This window comes from Palaemon carinicauda, chromosome 7, assembly GCF_036898095.1.
Source record: "Palaemon carinicauda isolate YSFRI2023 chromosome 7, ASM3689809v2, whole genome shotgun sequence".
NCBI lineage: Eukaryota > Metazoa > Arthropoda > Malacostraca > Decapoda > Palaemonidae > Palaemon > Palaemon carinicauda.
In genome coordinates this window covers 135135469-135151862 of record NC_090731.1, presented here as the reverse complement: position 1 = coordinate 135151862, position 16394 = coordinate 135135469, and the positions used below count along the sequence as shown (strand labels likewise).

General features: G+C 38.9%; 1 protein-coding gene across 4 annotated transcripts in view; it reads right to left on the bottom strand.

Moving 5' to 3' along the window:
- LOC137644023 (endoplasmic reticulum junction formation protein lunapark-A-like) overlaps positions 1 to 16394 on the bottom strand; it is a 318162-nt gene that overhangs the window by 70159 nt on the left and 231609 nt on the right. For all 4 annotated transcript variants that reach the window (XM_068376905.1, XM_068376904.1, XM_068376903.1 and 1 more), the window contains one exon: positions 3935 to 4147. In XM_068376905.1, the coding sequence (XP_068233006.1) occupies positions 3935 to 4147 (213 nt within the window). The remainder of the gene's footprint in view (positions 1 to 3934; positions 4148 to 16394) is intronic.

Below are 16394 nucleotides of genomic sequence, written 5' to 3'. Positions count from 1 at the left end.
AGAGATGCCAGTAATTTTTACATTGATCCTATTCTTGGAAAGAGTATGCATTGAAGGAAATGTGGTTTGAAAAGTAGGGAACGAATGCCAATGCACAATTAATCTTAAAGCTTCAAACCGATTTCTGTTGGAAAAATGTTTCACCATGACTGTAAACTTAACCAAATAAAAAATAAGGCGCACAGCAGAAAAAGTTCAAAGAGTATTTATGTGCATTTGAGAACATCCTAATCAAATCAGTACACAGTTGTTCTTCATGTTTCACCACAAAATTAGTGAATAATCATTGATTCATGACTATTTTTAGTAAAAGTTTTGACTACACAATTCAGGAAGTCAAGAATTACATTGAGATCAGGATGGCCGGCAAACTTCTCTTAAAATTAAAAAAAAAAAAAAAAAAAAAAAAAAAAAAAAAAAAAAAAAAAAAAAAAAATAATACAATACAATCAGCAAAAAGCAGAATTATAGTACAAAAGGACTTCAATTTACAAACATTTGGAGATACAAACAAATCCAACTGAAAATAACAAAGTTAAGATAAAGAAATACAACAAAACAAGATATAATTTAACACAATAAGCAAAATAACATTAGTAATAACCCGATATCTATTTCATATGAAACCTGTCTGTTTGTTGACTTTTGTAGCTGAAAATCATAGGCATGGAATTCAGGTTAGGTCTACCCTAGGCCAAAATTTAACAAAATTGGACTTACAAACAGCTTCTTGAAACCAATGAAGTTTGTAAGTTGAGGAACTTCTGTATCACTAAATTATCAAAGTTCTCTACCATAGCTAACATTTCTTGGTAAAACAAATTGTACAGTTTATCCTGATTTTAAAATGATGCCTCCTGCGAACATATACTATTGGTGGTTCTAGAAAATTAAGATCATTCTTAAGAAATAGTTAGACTAAGTAAATCTATGTATGAGCTGACACTATTCTGTATCTCAATTGCAATACAAAAAGCAATCGGGACTGTGCAGAAGCAGGATTTCCCAAAATGTGGGCATTTACTTAACTGACTACCCTTGAAAATATTCAAAAGTTGAGGCATATACTGTGATCAGTTTTGGGTCAAATTTGTGGATAAAGCACACATCAAAGAGTAGCAGACTCATTACCAAGCTCTTTCTCTGTTTTCAAGAAAAACCTAATACTGAAGGTGAGTTGTCATCTATTTCATTACTATCCTCTATGTTATTTCCACTCTCTTCCTCCTCTTGATTCGGAAAAGCATCCTCCTCTGAAAGCATCTAATAACCCATATGAAACCTTTAGAAATTAAATCAATTATTTGCTTCATTTTCAAATGTGCCAGTATTAAGAACTTGTGAAATAAGATTTGCATTAACCTCTTCTCTCTTGGAGGTACTAGTGCTAACAATTACAATGCTATTCATATTGTTACTTATTAGGGTCAAACAAGCAACAACATATAATGACTTCAATCAGTTACAGAAATTACTAATTACCAGATTCATTTAAGAGAACTCAAGACCCTTTCTCTACATAAAGAATTCATTGCGTTGTGTTACAAAGACAAAAGGACATACTATATTCTACTGTGCTTTTTCCCCCCAATTATTACTTACTAGTTTCATATAAGTTCTTGCCAAGTTCGGATTACAATAGGCATGGGTAAACCACGATACCATTAATATATATTTAATTTTACCCAGTCACGGAATCCCACGCACAGATATGCATATCCCTAGCAATTTATCCGATTCAAGGCAATTAAATAATATATGATACTCATCCAAACTTCGGTTGACTAATTCATCCACTTCATTAAACGCTGGGAAGGAACGGCATCGTTAATCAAAGTGAAATTCTCTTCACTCTGATTAAGTTCTCCTGTTACCAAACCACGCTACGAACGTTGAGACTTGAGAAGCGACAGACAGCAACTGTGGCCGTTACCTCTGCTGCCTCTGTCGTGAAAATAATACGTTCACTCTCTCACCCAAACCCACGACTTCGGCCTCGTTCGCTCACAACAAAAGAAACAACAAAACGAACGAAGCTAACAAACCAACACGAACCGAACGAAACTATCAAACAATTTACATCCATTGTTAACCAATTATATAGCTATTCATTTGACAATATTCCTTGGTAACAATGCTTATTACAATTAAATATAAATAAAACATTCATTTGTACACAAATCTGCACATTTCCACTTAACGCAATGTAATATAAAGGAACATTTTCCATATACAACATGAACATAGATATTCAATAACAATTGATTTTCCATGTCGTTATTGTAAGTAACAACAATTCACCTCAAAACTTTTCTTATGGAATATGACCTACTTGTGAGTCTGGTATGAGACACTATACAATATGTAATATTATTCTTCATTGTGTTAAAAGGTTGATCACTTGTACCTGATTTAGAAGCAGAAGTAATGGAAAGGGGATCTAGGTTCCTGTACTGTAATGTTTTTCTATCTTGGATTCTGATTGTATTTTGTAAGAATGTGGATTTAATCAAGTTAAAAGTCTTCAATATATGAGAATCTAAACTAAATTGGGATATAAAAATTTTTAGAGGAAAATTTGATTAATATGCTAAGAACTATCATCAACAAGATCAACCAATGATAAATTACTGTTTTACCATTAGATGCTCTATTGGAAAATGTTAGCCTAGAATAAGGCTGGGGCATTCCCTTGCAGTGTTCTCATTATCACCTCCTGATACATTATTTGAGGAAACAAGAACAGTTGATTTCACAAAAATTTAAAACTACTCCATAAATACAGGTGAGCTGAGACTTAAGCCTATCAATCTCATTTAAAACATCTCACTGTTCATTCACTGTTTGAAAACTAATTCTGCTTCACCACCAACATCAACTAGACTAGATAGATTGACACAACCTTTCTCCTGATTTCCTATCTTATTTTCTTTTTCATTTTATATCTTTATAAAATACCCTTTTAGAAACTAACTTGACTTATTCCATCAAAAGCTTCTATATCTTCACTATACGAACATTTACAATCTTAATCCCATTGCTGGAACCAAACAAGTAAGATAAAAGGGAATCAAGAGTATATTTTCTAATAAGCTTATTAACCAACTTTTAGCATACAAACATAAACTAAAACCAAAACCAGAGGAAGCCATACCTTTATGTTCTTGCTCTATCTAATACAATATACCAAAATTTAATAAGTAACTAGCTAAAAAAGTAAAATTGTGCTGCTGAGGACAGATGATGATGTTTTCTTATAGAGACTAAAGGTTAGGAAGTCTTGCCAGCATACCTATGCCACAACTCAGATGGCATTGCAATACTAATAGTATCCTAGGAGGTTATCAATTCAAGGGTGGGAGAGGGATTTAGTTTTAATTTTTACCTAGAATGTCGGAAAGCTGTAGCTTCAAAAATGAAAGTGTGATGAACTAGTAGAATTAATAAAAATAAGTAAATCATGAGACAAGGCAGGACTACTGGACCAAGCCAAAGTCCAACCTCATGATATAGATCAGCAATCTCTCGCTGACTGGTCCGCGGTACAGTATTGAGAACATTTTTAATCATTTTCTTTTTAAGGTTAAAAAGCTCAAGATTTATTGATATTAGAAAGTACCTCATACATAAGATTAATATACATGTAATTAAAATATTTTACTATGACAACAAATCCTGTTCACTACTGTACTCATAAAATTATGATTCACAATTATTTCTGAACGTAACCCCTGGTGTGACAAATACTGGCTACCTTTCAAATTTTCCACATTCTCATGGAAATCATACAAAAATTCAAATCACAGACAGTAAAATTTCATTATAAAATAGCAGCAAAAAAATTATCTCACTTCAACCATATTACACTGCAATTCACAGTACATATTTGGATAAAATTATATAATCAATGAAAACTAAACACAAATCAACTTACCAAGATATGGAAATTCATCTTTCAGCGCCATCCCATTGTGAGATTCACACTGGCGACATACTAATGCAAATCGGTTTGCAGGGCCATCACCCACAAGATACTCCACAAAACGATCTAAGTACCCTCGCTCCCTGGGCAACACTGGTCGTGGCATTGGTGGTCCTGGAGGCCCTTCACTACCAGGAACTCCTGGTTCTAGTCCTAGCCCAGAACCTAGAAAGAACAAATTCCATTCATGTAAAGGATCCAGAATTACCCATTAATTTGAATTTAAATTGTATAATCAGCAATAGAACCAAAGACTTCAGCCTACACTAAATCTAAGTAAATCAGCATCTTTTAAACTACATAATAAACCAGACAAAGCAATGTTCAATCAGCATATAATTCCACACATTTATTGCTCTCACGATGGAATAAATAATGGTTTGTGTCTAAGAAAGCTTTATGGTTTGTGTGTATGAAAAAACATTTTTTCTTTATTTTGTATATCCGTCTGTGCGCCCCCCCCCCCCCACACAAAAAATGCCTTAATCCGTTATCATTTCTTTTAAGAGGTACTGACAGCAGCCCCCTACACTCAGTAGGGAGAGAATTTTAGGCTATTCTTCTAAATATATAGGAAAGATGAAGCTGCTAATTACATGTTATCGTTGTGTTAGTGGTCTGTGATGCTGCTTTGTGTTCATATCTTGCCTGTGAACCGGACGCGTCTTACTTTGTCGTTAGACTAAATATCACAAAAACAATGTTGCTAACACTGATCACATTGTAAACAATTTTCATGGCAACTTGAATACTAACACATTTGTACTGCAGGACATAACGCCACTTTTGAATTGATAACTGACCCGGACAGTCATTGACTTAGAATATTCATAATGTAGGGAGAGGCTACTGAAGAAGCCTGGCTTTCCATAGATTTGACCTTCTAAGATTAAAGTTTGATAATTTTTCTTACTGAAGAATCAAGAATATGCTGCATTGAAAATTTACTGGATGCAATGGTGTGGATATGTGTTATGGTGAAGGTTTTGGAGTTTATTACTGGTCTTTACAGATGTCATACAACCATAGTGTTGCGGGGTTCTCCTTTAAGCTTAGTGTAGGAGTAGTGTTTTTCTATTAAGATAATTGGACCACCCAGGCAATACACACTGTTGCGTTTATCATGTACTAAAACATGTAGATGTTAGTAGTATAGCATAAGGAAACTATCTGGAATGATATAGATGTCTTTTTGTTTCATTTACAAATTAATATTTTTTGCTTGTTTTTATGAAGACAGAATTTCATTCCAGAACCTTTCACCATTGTGTTCCCTTCTCAGCCATTTTTTTAACTTAGTATCATTGTTTTTTCACTGTTTTTATCCCTTTCACCTAATGTTCTGATATTTTACTTATATTCAGCAAGCTCAAGGCAAGGGAAGATAAGAACGAAGTAAAGGTTCTAGCTGGGTCCCCTTGCCCAGTATAAATCAAGGGGTGGTGCCCAGTGCTCCATTCTCTTGACCTGTTACCTAGATTTTTGGGTTTTCCACGGTTGTATATTTTTGTGTAGTGAACGTTGTGGTGTGGTCGGCATTCGGACACTTGGCAGTTTGGGTGCTACCTCTGGACACAGTCCACAAACCATTACAACGAATGGCCGATCACACTATCTAAACATATTATTTCAGAAAATTAATCTATATGGATATTATGTAATGTTAACACTGTTTAATGAATCTTGCATGGTATATTCACAATTCAAAAAGTAATAATTGTCCTGGTCATAACTTTCTTTTATAAAATGTTTTGCTTTTGACTAAAGTTATTTGAATATTTACGCCCTTTCACACAACAATAAAACATTTACTAATTCAAAGTCCTTTAATCTGGATTGTCTTCTATCCAGAAATTTTTGTATCGTTAGATGGTTTTTGTAATATAATACCGGTATAGCCAAAACCTATAAGATAAATTGACATTTTTAAGAATCTCTCCTGGTCTTCATAATACTTATTTTCTAGCTGTTTAATAAACAATTACCCATAAAAAAATTTTAAATTCAAAGATTTTCCCATTTTCTATCCTTTCAATAGTCATATGCCTTTAGTAGAGTAATGAAATACTGTATTCTAGCAGTATGTAGTACAAAGTCCAGTACGAATGTATCAGATTCTCTCTGACCATTGTTCTCTGGCAACAGGGTTTAGATAAGATGTTCCAACTTCATGGTCACACCCGAATAAGGTTAATAAAAAAGGATTTTCTGAGGGTTTCCAATTCACAGCTAGTCACATTTTTATTCTTATTAATGTAGCTAATTTAATGTAATTCAGTAGGACAGCATGAAGATTCTCCAAATAAAGCACCCATACTCAGATGCAGCCTATGGTACGGTTAGCTCTCTAATACACTAATACAGTACTTGTACTCGACTGTCAAACAGTCAACAATAAGCCTGAAGGATTGGTCAGTCGTGTCTGTGATGCTGTAGCCTCAACATTGAATGGAAATGACTACTACACACAAAATAGGTGTTGCATGCATCATACTTGATTTTATGTTTATTATAATGACTCATACATGTTTTATCCGCACCATTCTCTTTCCCCTATCTGTCAGTATGGTTGTCTCTGCCTATAGCTATATCTTAAACTGTGCATGCACACGCACACACACACATACGCAGTATCATTATCATCAGCCGTTGCTAGTTAACTGCAGAATAAAGGCCTCAGACATTTCCTTTAACTTGCATCTGTTAAGGGTCTTTCTATGCTAGTCCACAACTATAAACTTTCTTAGTTTGTCAATCTATCGTCTTCTCTCCCTTACCCTGCTTCTTTTGCTCTCATATCCATGTTGCTATATTTGTCTCTTAGTGTTATTCCCCTCATTATTCTTTCCAAGAGAGGAAGCAGCTTTTAGAAGTGGGTAATCAACAACTGAACATATCCAAGTAATTTACCAGTTAAGGGGGACAGCTGGCTAATGCAGTTTTTTTAATGACAGGCCTTTGCCATTCATACCACTTAATAAGGTGACTTAGGATATCTCCAAACTGCATAGAAATTTTGCGACACCAGGGAGATTTATCCTGAAAATTAGTGCTTTTCAAATTTTATTATTATTATTATTATTACTATCCAAGCTACAACCCTAGTTGGAAAAGCAAGATGCTATAAGCCCAGGGGCTCCAACAGGGAAAAATAGCCCAGTGAGGAAAGGAAATAAGGAAATAAATAAATGAAGAGAATAAATTAACAATAAATCATTCTAAAAACAGTAACAACGTCAAAACAGACATGTCATATATAAACTATTAACAGCATCAAAAACAAATATGTCATAAATAAACTATAAAAAGACTCATGTCCGCCTAGTCAACAAAAAAGCATTTGCTCCAACTTTGAACTTTTGAAGTTCTACTGATTCAACCATCCGATTAGGAAGATCATTCCACAACTTGGTAACAGCTGGAATAAAACTTCTAGAGTACTGCGTAGTATTGAGTCTCGTGATGGAGAAGGCCTGGCTATTAGAATTAACTGCCTGCCTAGTATTACGAACAGGATAGAATTGTCCAGGGAGATCTGAATGTAAAGGATGGTCAGAGTTATGAAAAATCTTATGCAACATGCATAATGAACTAATTGAACGACGGTGCCAGAGATTAATATCTAGATCAGGAATAAGAAATTTAATAGACCGTAAGTTTCTGTCCAACAAATTAAGATGAGAATCAGCAGCTGAAGACCAAACAGGAGAACAATACTCAAAACAAGGTAGAATGAAAGAATTAAAACACTTCTTCAGAATAGATTGATCACCGAAAATCTTGAAAGACTTTCTCAATAAGCCTATTTTTTGTGCAATTGAAGAAGACACAGACCTTATATGTTTCTCAAAAGTAAATTTACTGTCGAGAATCACACCTAAAATTTTGAAAGAGTCATACATATTTAAAGAAACATTATCAATACTGAGATCCGGATGTTGAGGAGCCACCGTCCTTGACCTACTTACAATCATACTTTGAGTTTTGTTAGGATTCAACTTCATACCCCATAATTTGCACCATGCACTAATTCTAGCTAAATCTCTATTAAGGGATTCACCAACCCCAGATCTACATTCAGGGGATGGAATTGATGCAAAGAGAGTTGCATCATCTACATATGCAACAAGCTTGTTTTCTAGGCCAAACCACATGTCATGTGTATATAGTATGAAAAGTAATGGGCCAAGAACACTACCCTGTGGAACTCCGGATATCACATTCCTATAATCACTATGGTGCCCATCAACAACAACTCTTTGAGATCTATTACTTAAAAAATCAATAATAATGCTAAGAAACAACCCACCCACTCCCAACTGTTTCAGTTTGAAAACAAGGGCCTCATGATTAACACGGTCAAAGGCAGCACTAAAATCAAGGCCAATCATACGAACTTCCCGACCACAATCAAGGGATTTCTGTACAGCATTGGAGATTGTAAGAAGGGCATCACATGCTCCAAGGCCTTTACGAAAACCAAATTGCAAACTAGGGAGTAGATGATTACCTTCAGCAAACCTATTAAGACGTTTTGATTACTAAGATCTGGGATTGCTACCCTATATAGACCTGACATAGACCTCCAATAATATGGTATTTTCATTATAAAATAAATTTTTTAACATACTTACCTGGTAGTTATATATATATAGCTTACGTCCCTGACGTCACGGCAGAAAATTCAAAACTCGCGCCAATCGCCGATTGGATAGCCAGGTGTACCACCCCTGCGCCCTAGCGAGGTACCTAGGAACAATTCCAGGAACCCTCATATATTCCATGCCTCTAATCTAGAGGGGAGGCGGGTGGGACTTTAATTATATATAACTACCGGGTAAGTATGTTCAAAAATTTATTTCATAATGAAAATACCATTTTCAAACATAAGACTTACCCGGTAGTTATATATATAGCTGACTAGCACCTTTGGTGGAGGGTTAGAGACAGCTTGTATATCTGGAATTCTGCTTAAGAGTTAATTAAAACATACTTAAGGGTTTGTACCTGATAAGGAAGCTGACTTCAATGAATCTCTGCCTCATTATGTCTGCTAGCCTTATGTGATCCAGCAATCCTCCCAGGGGGCTGTAGATCTCGTAGGGACTGTCAAACCGGTGTATATACCTCATTATGACAGAACCTCCTCCAATAACCAGTTCCGGGCACTCTTCAAGGAACAAAATTGACCACCTGACTAAAATCAATGAATGTGGAAAACTGACACAATCTCCACAAAACAAGCATAAAAAAAATAAAAGTTCCAAGAGAAGAAAAGGTTATCAGGATTATGGGAACATAGTGGTGAATCCTTCACCCACTACTGCACTCGCTGCTACGAATGGACCCAGGGTGTAGCAGTTCTCGTAACGAGTCTGAACACTTTTCAAATAATGTGAAGCGAACACAGATTTGCTCCTCCAAAAGCTTTTGTCCATTATGCTTTGCAACGATCTATTCTGTCTGAATGCTGCTGACGTTGCTACTGCTCTGACTTCGTGAGTCTTAACCTTTAGAAGCCCAAGGTCTGATTCATAACAATGTGCATGAGCTTCTTTAATCAAGAGCCTGATAAAAAATGATAAGGCATTTTTTGACATTTGCAACGTGGGCTTTTTGACTGAGCACCATAGAGCTTCCGAATTGCCTCGTAAGTCTTTTGTTCTGTCCAGGTAGAATCTCAGAGCTTTTACTGGGCATAGGATTCTTTCCAACTCCTCGACAACTAAATACGAAAGGTTCGGAATCTCAAAAGCTTTGGGCCAAGGTTGAGAAGGGCGTTCATTTTTGGCGAGAAAGCCTAATTGTAAGGAACAGACAGCTTTACCATCACGAAACCCGACGTTCTTGCTAAACGCATGGATTTCACTAACTCTTTTGGCTGTTGCGAGACTAACCAAAAATAGAGTTTTCATAGTAAGGTCCTTCATAGGAACTGAACTTAAGTGCTCAAATCTGTCACTAATAAGAAACTTCAATACAATATCCAGATTCCAGGCTGGCGAATCTTGGTGTCGTTGCTTTGTAGTATCAAAGGACTTAAGAAGTTCTTGCAGATCCTTATTTTTAGAAAGGTCCAGGTTTCTGTGCCTGAATACAGTTGCTATCATGCTCCTGTATCCTTTAATAGTCGAGGAGGAGAAGTTGCGCTTCCTTCGAAGGTGGAGCAGGAAGTCCGCAATTTGGGCTACAGAGGTACTGGATGAGGAAATAGAGTTGACTCTACACCACTCTCTAAAAACCTCCCACTTGGATTGATAAACTTTGATAGTTGAAGTTCTTCTTGCTCTTGCAATGGCTTGAGCTGCCTCCTTCGAAAAGCCTCTACCTCTAGTGAGTCTTTCGATAGTCTGAGGTTGTTTGAGTAAATCTACTCTTAATGGAAGGCTTCTTGGAGTATCCACTATCCATTCCAGTACCTCTGTGAACCATTCTCTTGACGGCCAAAAGGGGGCCACTAGGGTCATCTTGGTCCCTTTGGTTGCTACAAACTTCTGTACCACTTTGTACAGGATCTTGTATGGTGGAAAACGTACATATCTAGATTGGTCCAATCCAACAGAAACGTGTCTATGTGGACTGCTTCTAGATCCGGTACTGGAGAGCAATAAGCCTCTAACCTCTTTGTCTTTGATGTTGCGAAGAGATCTATGCATGGTCGACCCCAAAGTCGCCACAGACTCTTGCAAACTTGAAGATGGAGCGTCCACTCTGTCAGTAGGATCTGACCTCTTCTGCTGAGGCTGTCTGCCATTACGTTTTTCTCTCCTTGGATGAACCTCGTCATAAGGATCACATTCCTCTCCTTTGCCCATAAGAATAGATTCTTTGCAGTCTCGTACAGAGATATCGACTGAGTTCCCGCCAAACTGTTTGGCAATATAAGCCAATGCCGTCGTGTTGTCGGCACTGACTTGAACCACTTTGTTGGTGACTAATCCTTCGAAACTTTTGAGGGCTAATAGGAATACTAACAATTCTTTGTGATTGATATGCAAGGCCTTCTGGTTCTCTGACCACAGCCCCGAAACTTCCAACTTGTTCAGAGTTGCTCCCCATCCTGAGTCCGAGGCGTCGGAACACACGGTCTGGGTTCTTTTGAGATAGGTCGAGACATTCTTGGAACTTGTTCTGTTCATCCCACCACCGAAGGCAGTCTTTGGTGGAGTCCGGGATTGGAATACTCATAGTCTCTAGGTCTTTCTCCTTGTTCCAATGGTGGTTGAGATGGAATTGGAGAGGATGAAGGTTCAGTCTTCCTAGAGGAACAAATTGTTCTAAGGAGGAGAGGGTTCCTACTAGACTCATCCACTTCCTCGCTGAACACATGTTTTTCTTTAGAAATGATCGGAGTTTCAACCTGACTTGCTCCATCCTTAAAGGAGATGGAAAAGCCCGAAAAATCTGACTCCGAATCGTCATTCCCAAATAAAGAATCTCTTGTGAAGGAATCAAGAGAGACTTTTCCTTGTTGACAAGGAGACCCAGTTCTTTTGTAAGGTTCAAGGTTGTCTGGAGATCCTTCAGGCAGTGATCGTATGTGTGAGCTCTGAGAAGCCAATCGTCGAGATACAGGGAGGCTCTGATGCCCCTTGAGTGGAGGATCTTTGCTACGTTTAGCATGAGTTTCGTAAAGATCTGTGGGGCTGTGCTGAGACCGAAACATAGGGCTCGAAATTGGAAAACTTCGCCCTTGAATACGAATCTTAGGTAAGGCCTAAAGCTCGGATGAATTGGCATGTGAAAGTAGGCATCCTGGAGGTCTAAAGAGACCATCCAGTTGCCTTTCCTTACTGCAGCAAGAACTGATTTCGAAGTCTCCATTGAGAACTTCATCTTCTGGATGAACTTGTTCAGCGCACTCACGTCCAGGACTGGACGCCATCCCCCCCGAGTTCTTGGGTACCAGGAACAGGCGGTTGTAAAAGCCTGGTGAACATATGTCCTGTACTCTTTCTATGGCCCCATTCTCCAGCATGAGAGACACTTGGATAATCAGTGCTTGTCTCTTTGCCTCCTCTCTGTATCTGGGAGAGAGATCCACTAGAGCAAAGACCAAAGGAGGATTCCCGAGAAAGGGGATCTTGTAACCCTCCTTCAAGATCTGTATAGACCATTGATCTGCTCCTCTCTTCTCCCACGCTTGCCAGAAGTTGAGTAGTCTGGCTCCTACTGCCTGAAGGCGAAAACAGTCAGACTCTGCTTCCCTGATCTGAAGCCTCTCCTCTTATTCCCTCTTGCGTCGGGTCTGGAGCTACCCCTGCTGGAAGACCTCCCTCGAAAGGGCTGGGAAAACTTAAGGAAAGAAGTTTCTTCCTTAGTTTTGCGGCAGGAAAAAGAGGGTGGTATGGCTTTTCTGGCTGTCTTAGATACCAGGTCTTGAGTAGCCTTTTGAGTTAAGGCCGACGATATTTCCTTGATTAGCTCTTGAGGGAACAACAAGGTAGAAAGAGGCGCATATAGCAGCTCGGATTTCTGGAAGGGAGTAACCCCCAGAGATAGAAATGAGCATAATTGATCCTTTTTCTTTAGAATGCCTGCAGAAAAGTGTGCTGCCAATTCATTGGATCCGTCCCGTAAGGCCTTGCCCATACAAGACATTAAATGGATTAAGGCAGAGGTATCTCCTCCTTTAAAAGTTGCAACTTTTTTACCCAAGGCTCCTAAAGTCCAGTCCAAGAAGTTAAAAACTTTGAAGGCTCTAAATATGCCCTTCAGCAGATGATCCAGCTCTGATGTAGACCAGAAAATCTTGGTCTTCCTCATGGCCGACCGACGAGGAGCGTTTACAAGACTTGAGAAATCTCCCTGGAGAGAGGCAGGTATCCCCAAGCCGAGAACTTCTCCTGTCTCGTACCAGATGCTAGTCCTAGATGCTAGTCTAGCTGGAGGAAATGAGAAAGCCGCTTTCCCTAGGTCTTTCTTGGACTGCATCCAGTCACCCATCAGTTTTAGAGCCCTCTTAGACGATCGTGATAAAACCATCCTTGTAAAACGAGCCTTCTTTGACGCCTTCCCAAGATTAAACTCAGACGGTGGCGAACGGGGAGCAACTGGTACAAAAAAGTCTGAAAACTCCTCAGTGAAAACTTTCATAAGTTTTTTCAGATCAACAGAAGGACGAAAAGAAATAGAGTCTTCGTCTTCTGAAACTTCCTCAAATTCCACAGGAGAAAGCTGACCTTTGACGTCCTTCTCAGGTAAAGTTCCATCGGGAGCAACAGTGTTGAGAGCCGTGTCCTTCTCAAGAAGATCCTGAGTTCCGACTGCAACAGAAACTGGATCCTCACGAATATCAAGCTTGCCGCTCAGCCAAACACTCGCCATCAACGCGATCAGGACTAACGAGTTCCTGAACATGAACCGCATTAGAATCAGCGTTTTCTTGAGTGTAAGCCTCATCGTCGTTGTCAAGACTAACTTCTAAAGCGTCAGAAATATGGTAAGTAGGGCGTTCAGGATCGTGTTCTGAAAGGCGCTTCACGCCGCTTGATGGCAAGCGTTCAGCGCTGCGTACCGCTTGCCGCTCAACGACCTGTTTGGCTGTTTGTCGCTCTGTTACACGTCCTGGAGGATGTTCACTAAAGTGTCTTGAAGAGCGGTAGGTGTCCTGAGGACTAGGACGTTTGACAGCCTGTTTCGCAGGACGTTCGAAAGCCTGTTTAGCAGGACGTTCAACGTCTCTCTTTGTAGGACGTTCGAGAACACGATATGACTGAAGGACATCTTTGCGCTTGATAGGACGTTCGGCGCCTTATATAAAAAGCGCGTTCGACATTAGGGCTGTCAACTGCGGTCTTATCTGATTGCTCAGAATCGCGTCCTAAAGGACCTTCAAAGTAGCTAGCAGGAAGCTCGGAGCCTCGAATAGGAGGACGTTCGAGATCCTGAACCACCGCGCGCTTAAGACTACGCTCGGGAACACGTCCTACACGACGTTTCATAGCGTGTTGAGCAGACTACTCGCTGTCTCGATATTGACAATCACGTGTGTCAGTTTGAGGCTTGTCACTATGTAGGTAGTCCTGCATGTACGAAGAGAGCCTGTTTTGTAACTCTTGCAGCATGCTAAAGTTAAGATCTGAACGTTGCAATATAGGTGATGACACCACAACGTTCTCCTCATCGCTCAGGCGTTCAGAGCATCTGGATGGTGAAAACCAGTCTGAAGGCTGCGGGGGAGCATGGATCGAGGTTAAGCCTGGTCCTGACAACTGCTTAGTAGGATCCTTGGTATCGTCCGACATCCTAGCAAGACGTTTAGTCGGAGAACTGTCAAACGACTCTGGCATATCCCAAAGGCTACAGCCAGGTCGCGAACTAGCAGGATGTTGGTTGGCCTTATCAAAGGTCCTCTTAAGAGGTCTGGAAGCAAGCCTCCAGCCTCTTTTAGGCAAAGCGTCATCCAAAGACGATGAGAACAACTTAACCTCTCCTTTCCAATGGTGAGGGTGAACGTCCTGGGAAACGTCAACAGGTACGTTCGAGGGGACGTATGCTCGTGTTTTAAAGCCTCTCGTCTCCTTTCGCCGTTCGACATTCCTTCTCCCAGGGGTTGGGGAGCTTTGAAGAGGTCTTGGACTAGGAGGATGACAGACGCAAGCAGGCGCACCCTCCACAGCACTTAACTTCACTGCACTTTCACCCTTCAACTGCTTAACGTCGGACATAAGCTGAGTTCTGTCCGCCGCAAGCGATTCCACTTTAGCGCCCAGCACTTGAATTGCAACCAACATGTCTTTGAGCGTAGGTTCATTAGAGTTACAGTAGCGGGATCAGGATCTACCACTACAGGGGAAGGAATAGGGTCAGTGACATGGGAAGAGGAAAAGTCTTTAGAAGAACGAAAAGAACTTCATCTCAATCTATCTCTTTTGAGTTTACGTCTATAACGGTCAAACTCAATCCATTCATGCTCTGATAAAAGAACACACTCATCACAACGATCACCCAAATCACATTCTTTACCTCTGCAAGTAATGCAGAGAGAATGGGGATCAAGAGAAGCTTTAGCCATTCGGGTCTTACACCCACTCACACACAACCTAAAAGTTATAGGGGGGTGGCCATTTTGAGATATTTTAAAGAGAAATCAAACAAGCAAGGGTAAAAATTTTCTAAATCCAATCGTATCCAAGAATATCCAAAAGCAAAATCATACAAGCGGGAGTCAAAAACCAAAGTTTTGTACTACACCAAAGTAAGATCAATAAATCGATGAGCAGAATATCCACGTGTCGCCGCTAGCGACGGCAGGGAATATATGTGGGTTCCTGGAATGGTTCCTAGGTACCTCGCTAGGGCGCACCGGTGGTACACCTGGCTATCCAATCGGCGATTGGCACGAGTTTTGAATTTTCTGCCGTGACGTCAGGGACGTAAACTATATATATAACCACCGGGTAAGTCTTATGTTTAAAAATGAAGAATTTTATTTTTTTTCTGTAATTTTTTTTGCTAGCTATAAATTTTTTCCTTATGGTAAAAAAATAAACCCTAAAAATCAGGGGGAAAAAAATATGAAACAAAAATTGCAAAAAAGGGCTCCATTTCATTGTTCCATAATGTATATTTGAGTTATATACCAAATTTTAATACTATATCTTCAAAAGTAAGGAAGAAGATTTAATTTGAAGGTCAATAAGTATACTGTAGTTTTGAGATATGGGCGTTCAAATTTTTTCTTTGTATTTTTACAAAGACAATAATTATGAATCACGATTATTATGAATTTTATTTTTTGGGGGGAGTATTAATAAAAGAAAATTAAGCTATTTTTCATAATCTAATAATAAATGAAGATCATTTTGCTCAATATCTTGTTTCCTTTGGCTCTTGTGAGGCAAGGCAATCACTCCTCTATCCAAAACTCTCTCTATCTTTCTCTTCACTACTGATATTACCCTCTTCTGAACTCTTAATAGAGTGAATTTTCTTCTTACGTTAGTAAGATTTTGAAATTGTCTTTTCCTCTTTGCAATGATGAAATTCTTGCCGAAAACGAGAAAAACGAATGTAAAAATTAGTTAGTGAGGGTGTACAAAGTTTTTCTTTGTACTTTTACAAAGACAATATTAACAAATCCTGATTATTATGAATTTTATGTTCCTTTTTGGACATTGAAAAAAGAAGAAAGTTATTCATCATAATTTACTCACATACGAAGATCGTTTTGCTCATTATCTTGCTTCTTTTGGCTTGTGTCAGGGAAGGCCGTCGCTTCTCCATCCACACAACTCTCTCTCTCTCTCTCTCTCTCTCTTCTCTACACTACCGATATTACCCTCTTCGGAACTCTTAATAGAGCAAATTTTCTTCCTTGTGTTAGCAAGATGGTGGAATTCTTTTCCTCTTTGAAATGATAAAATTCTTGCCAAAAACAATAAAAACAAACATAAAAATGAACAAATGA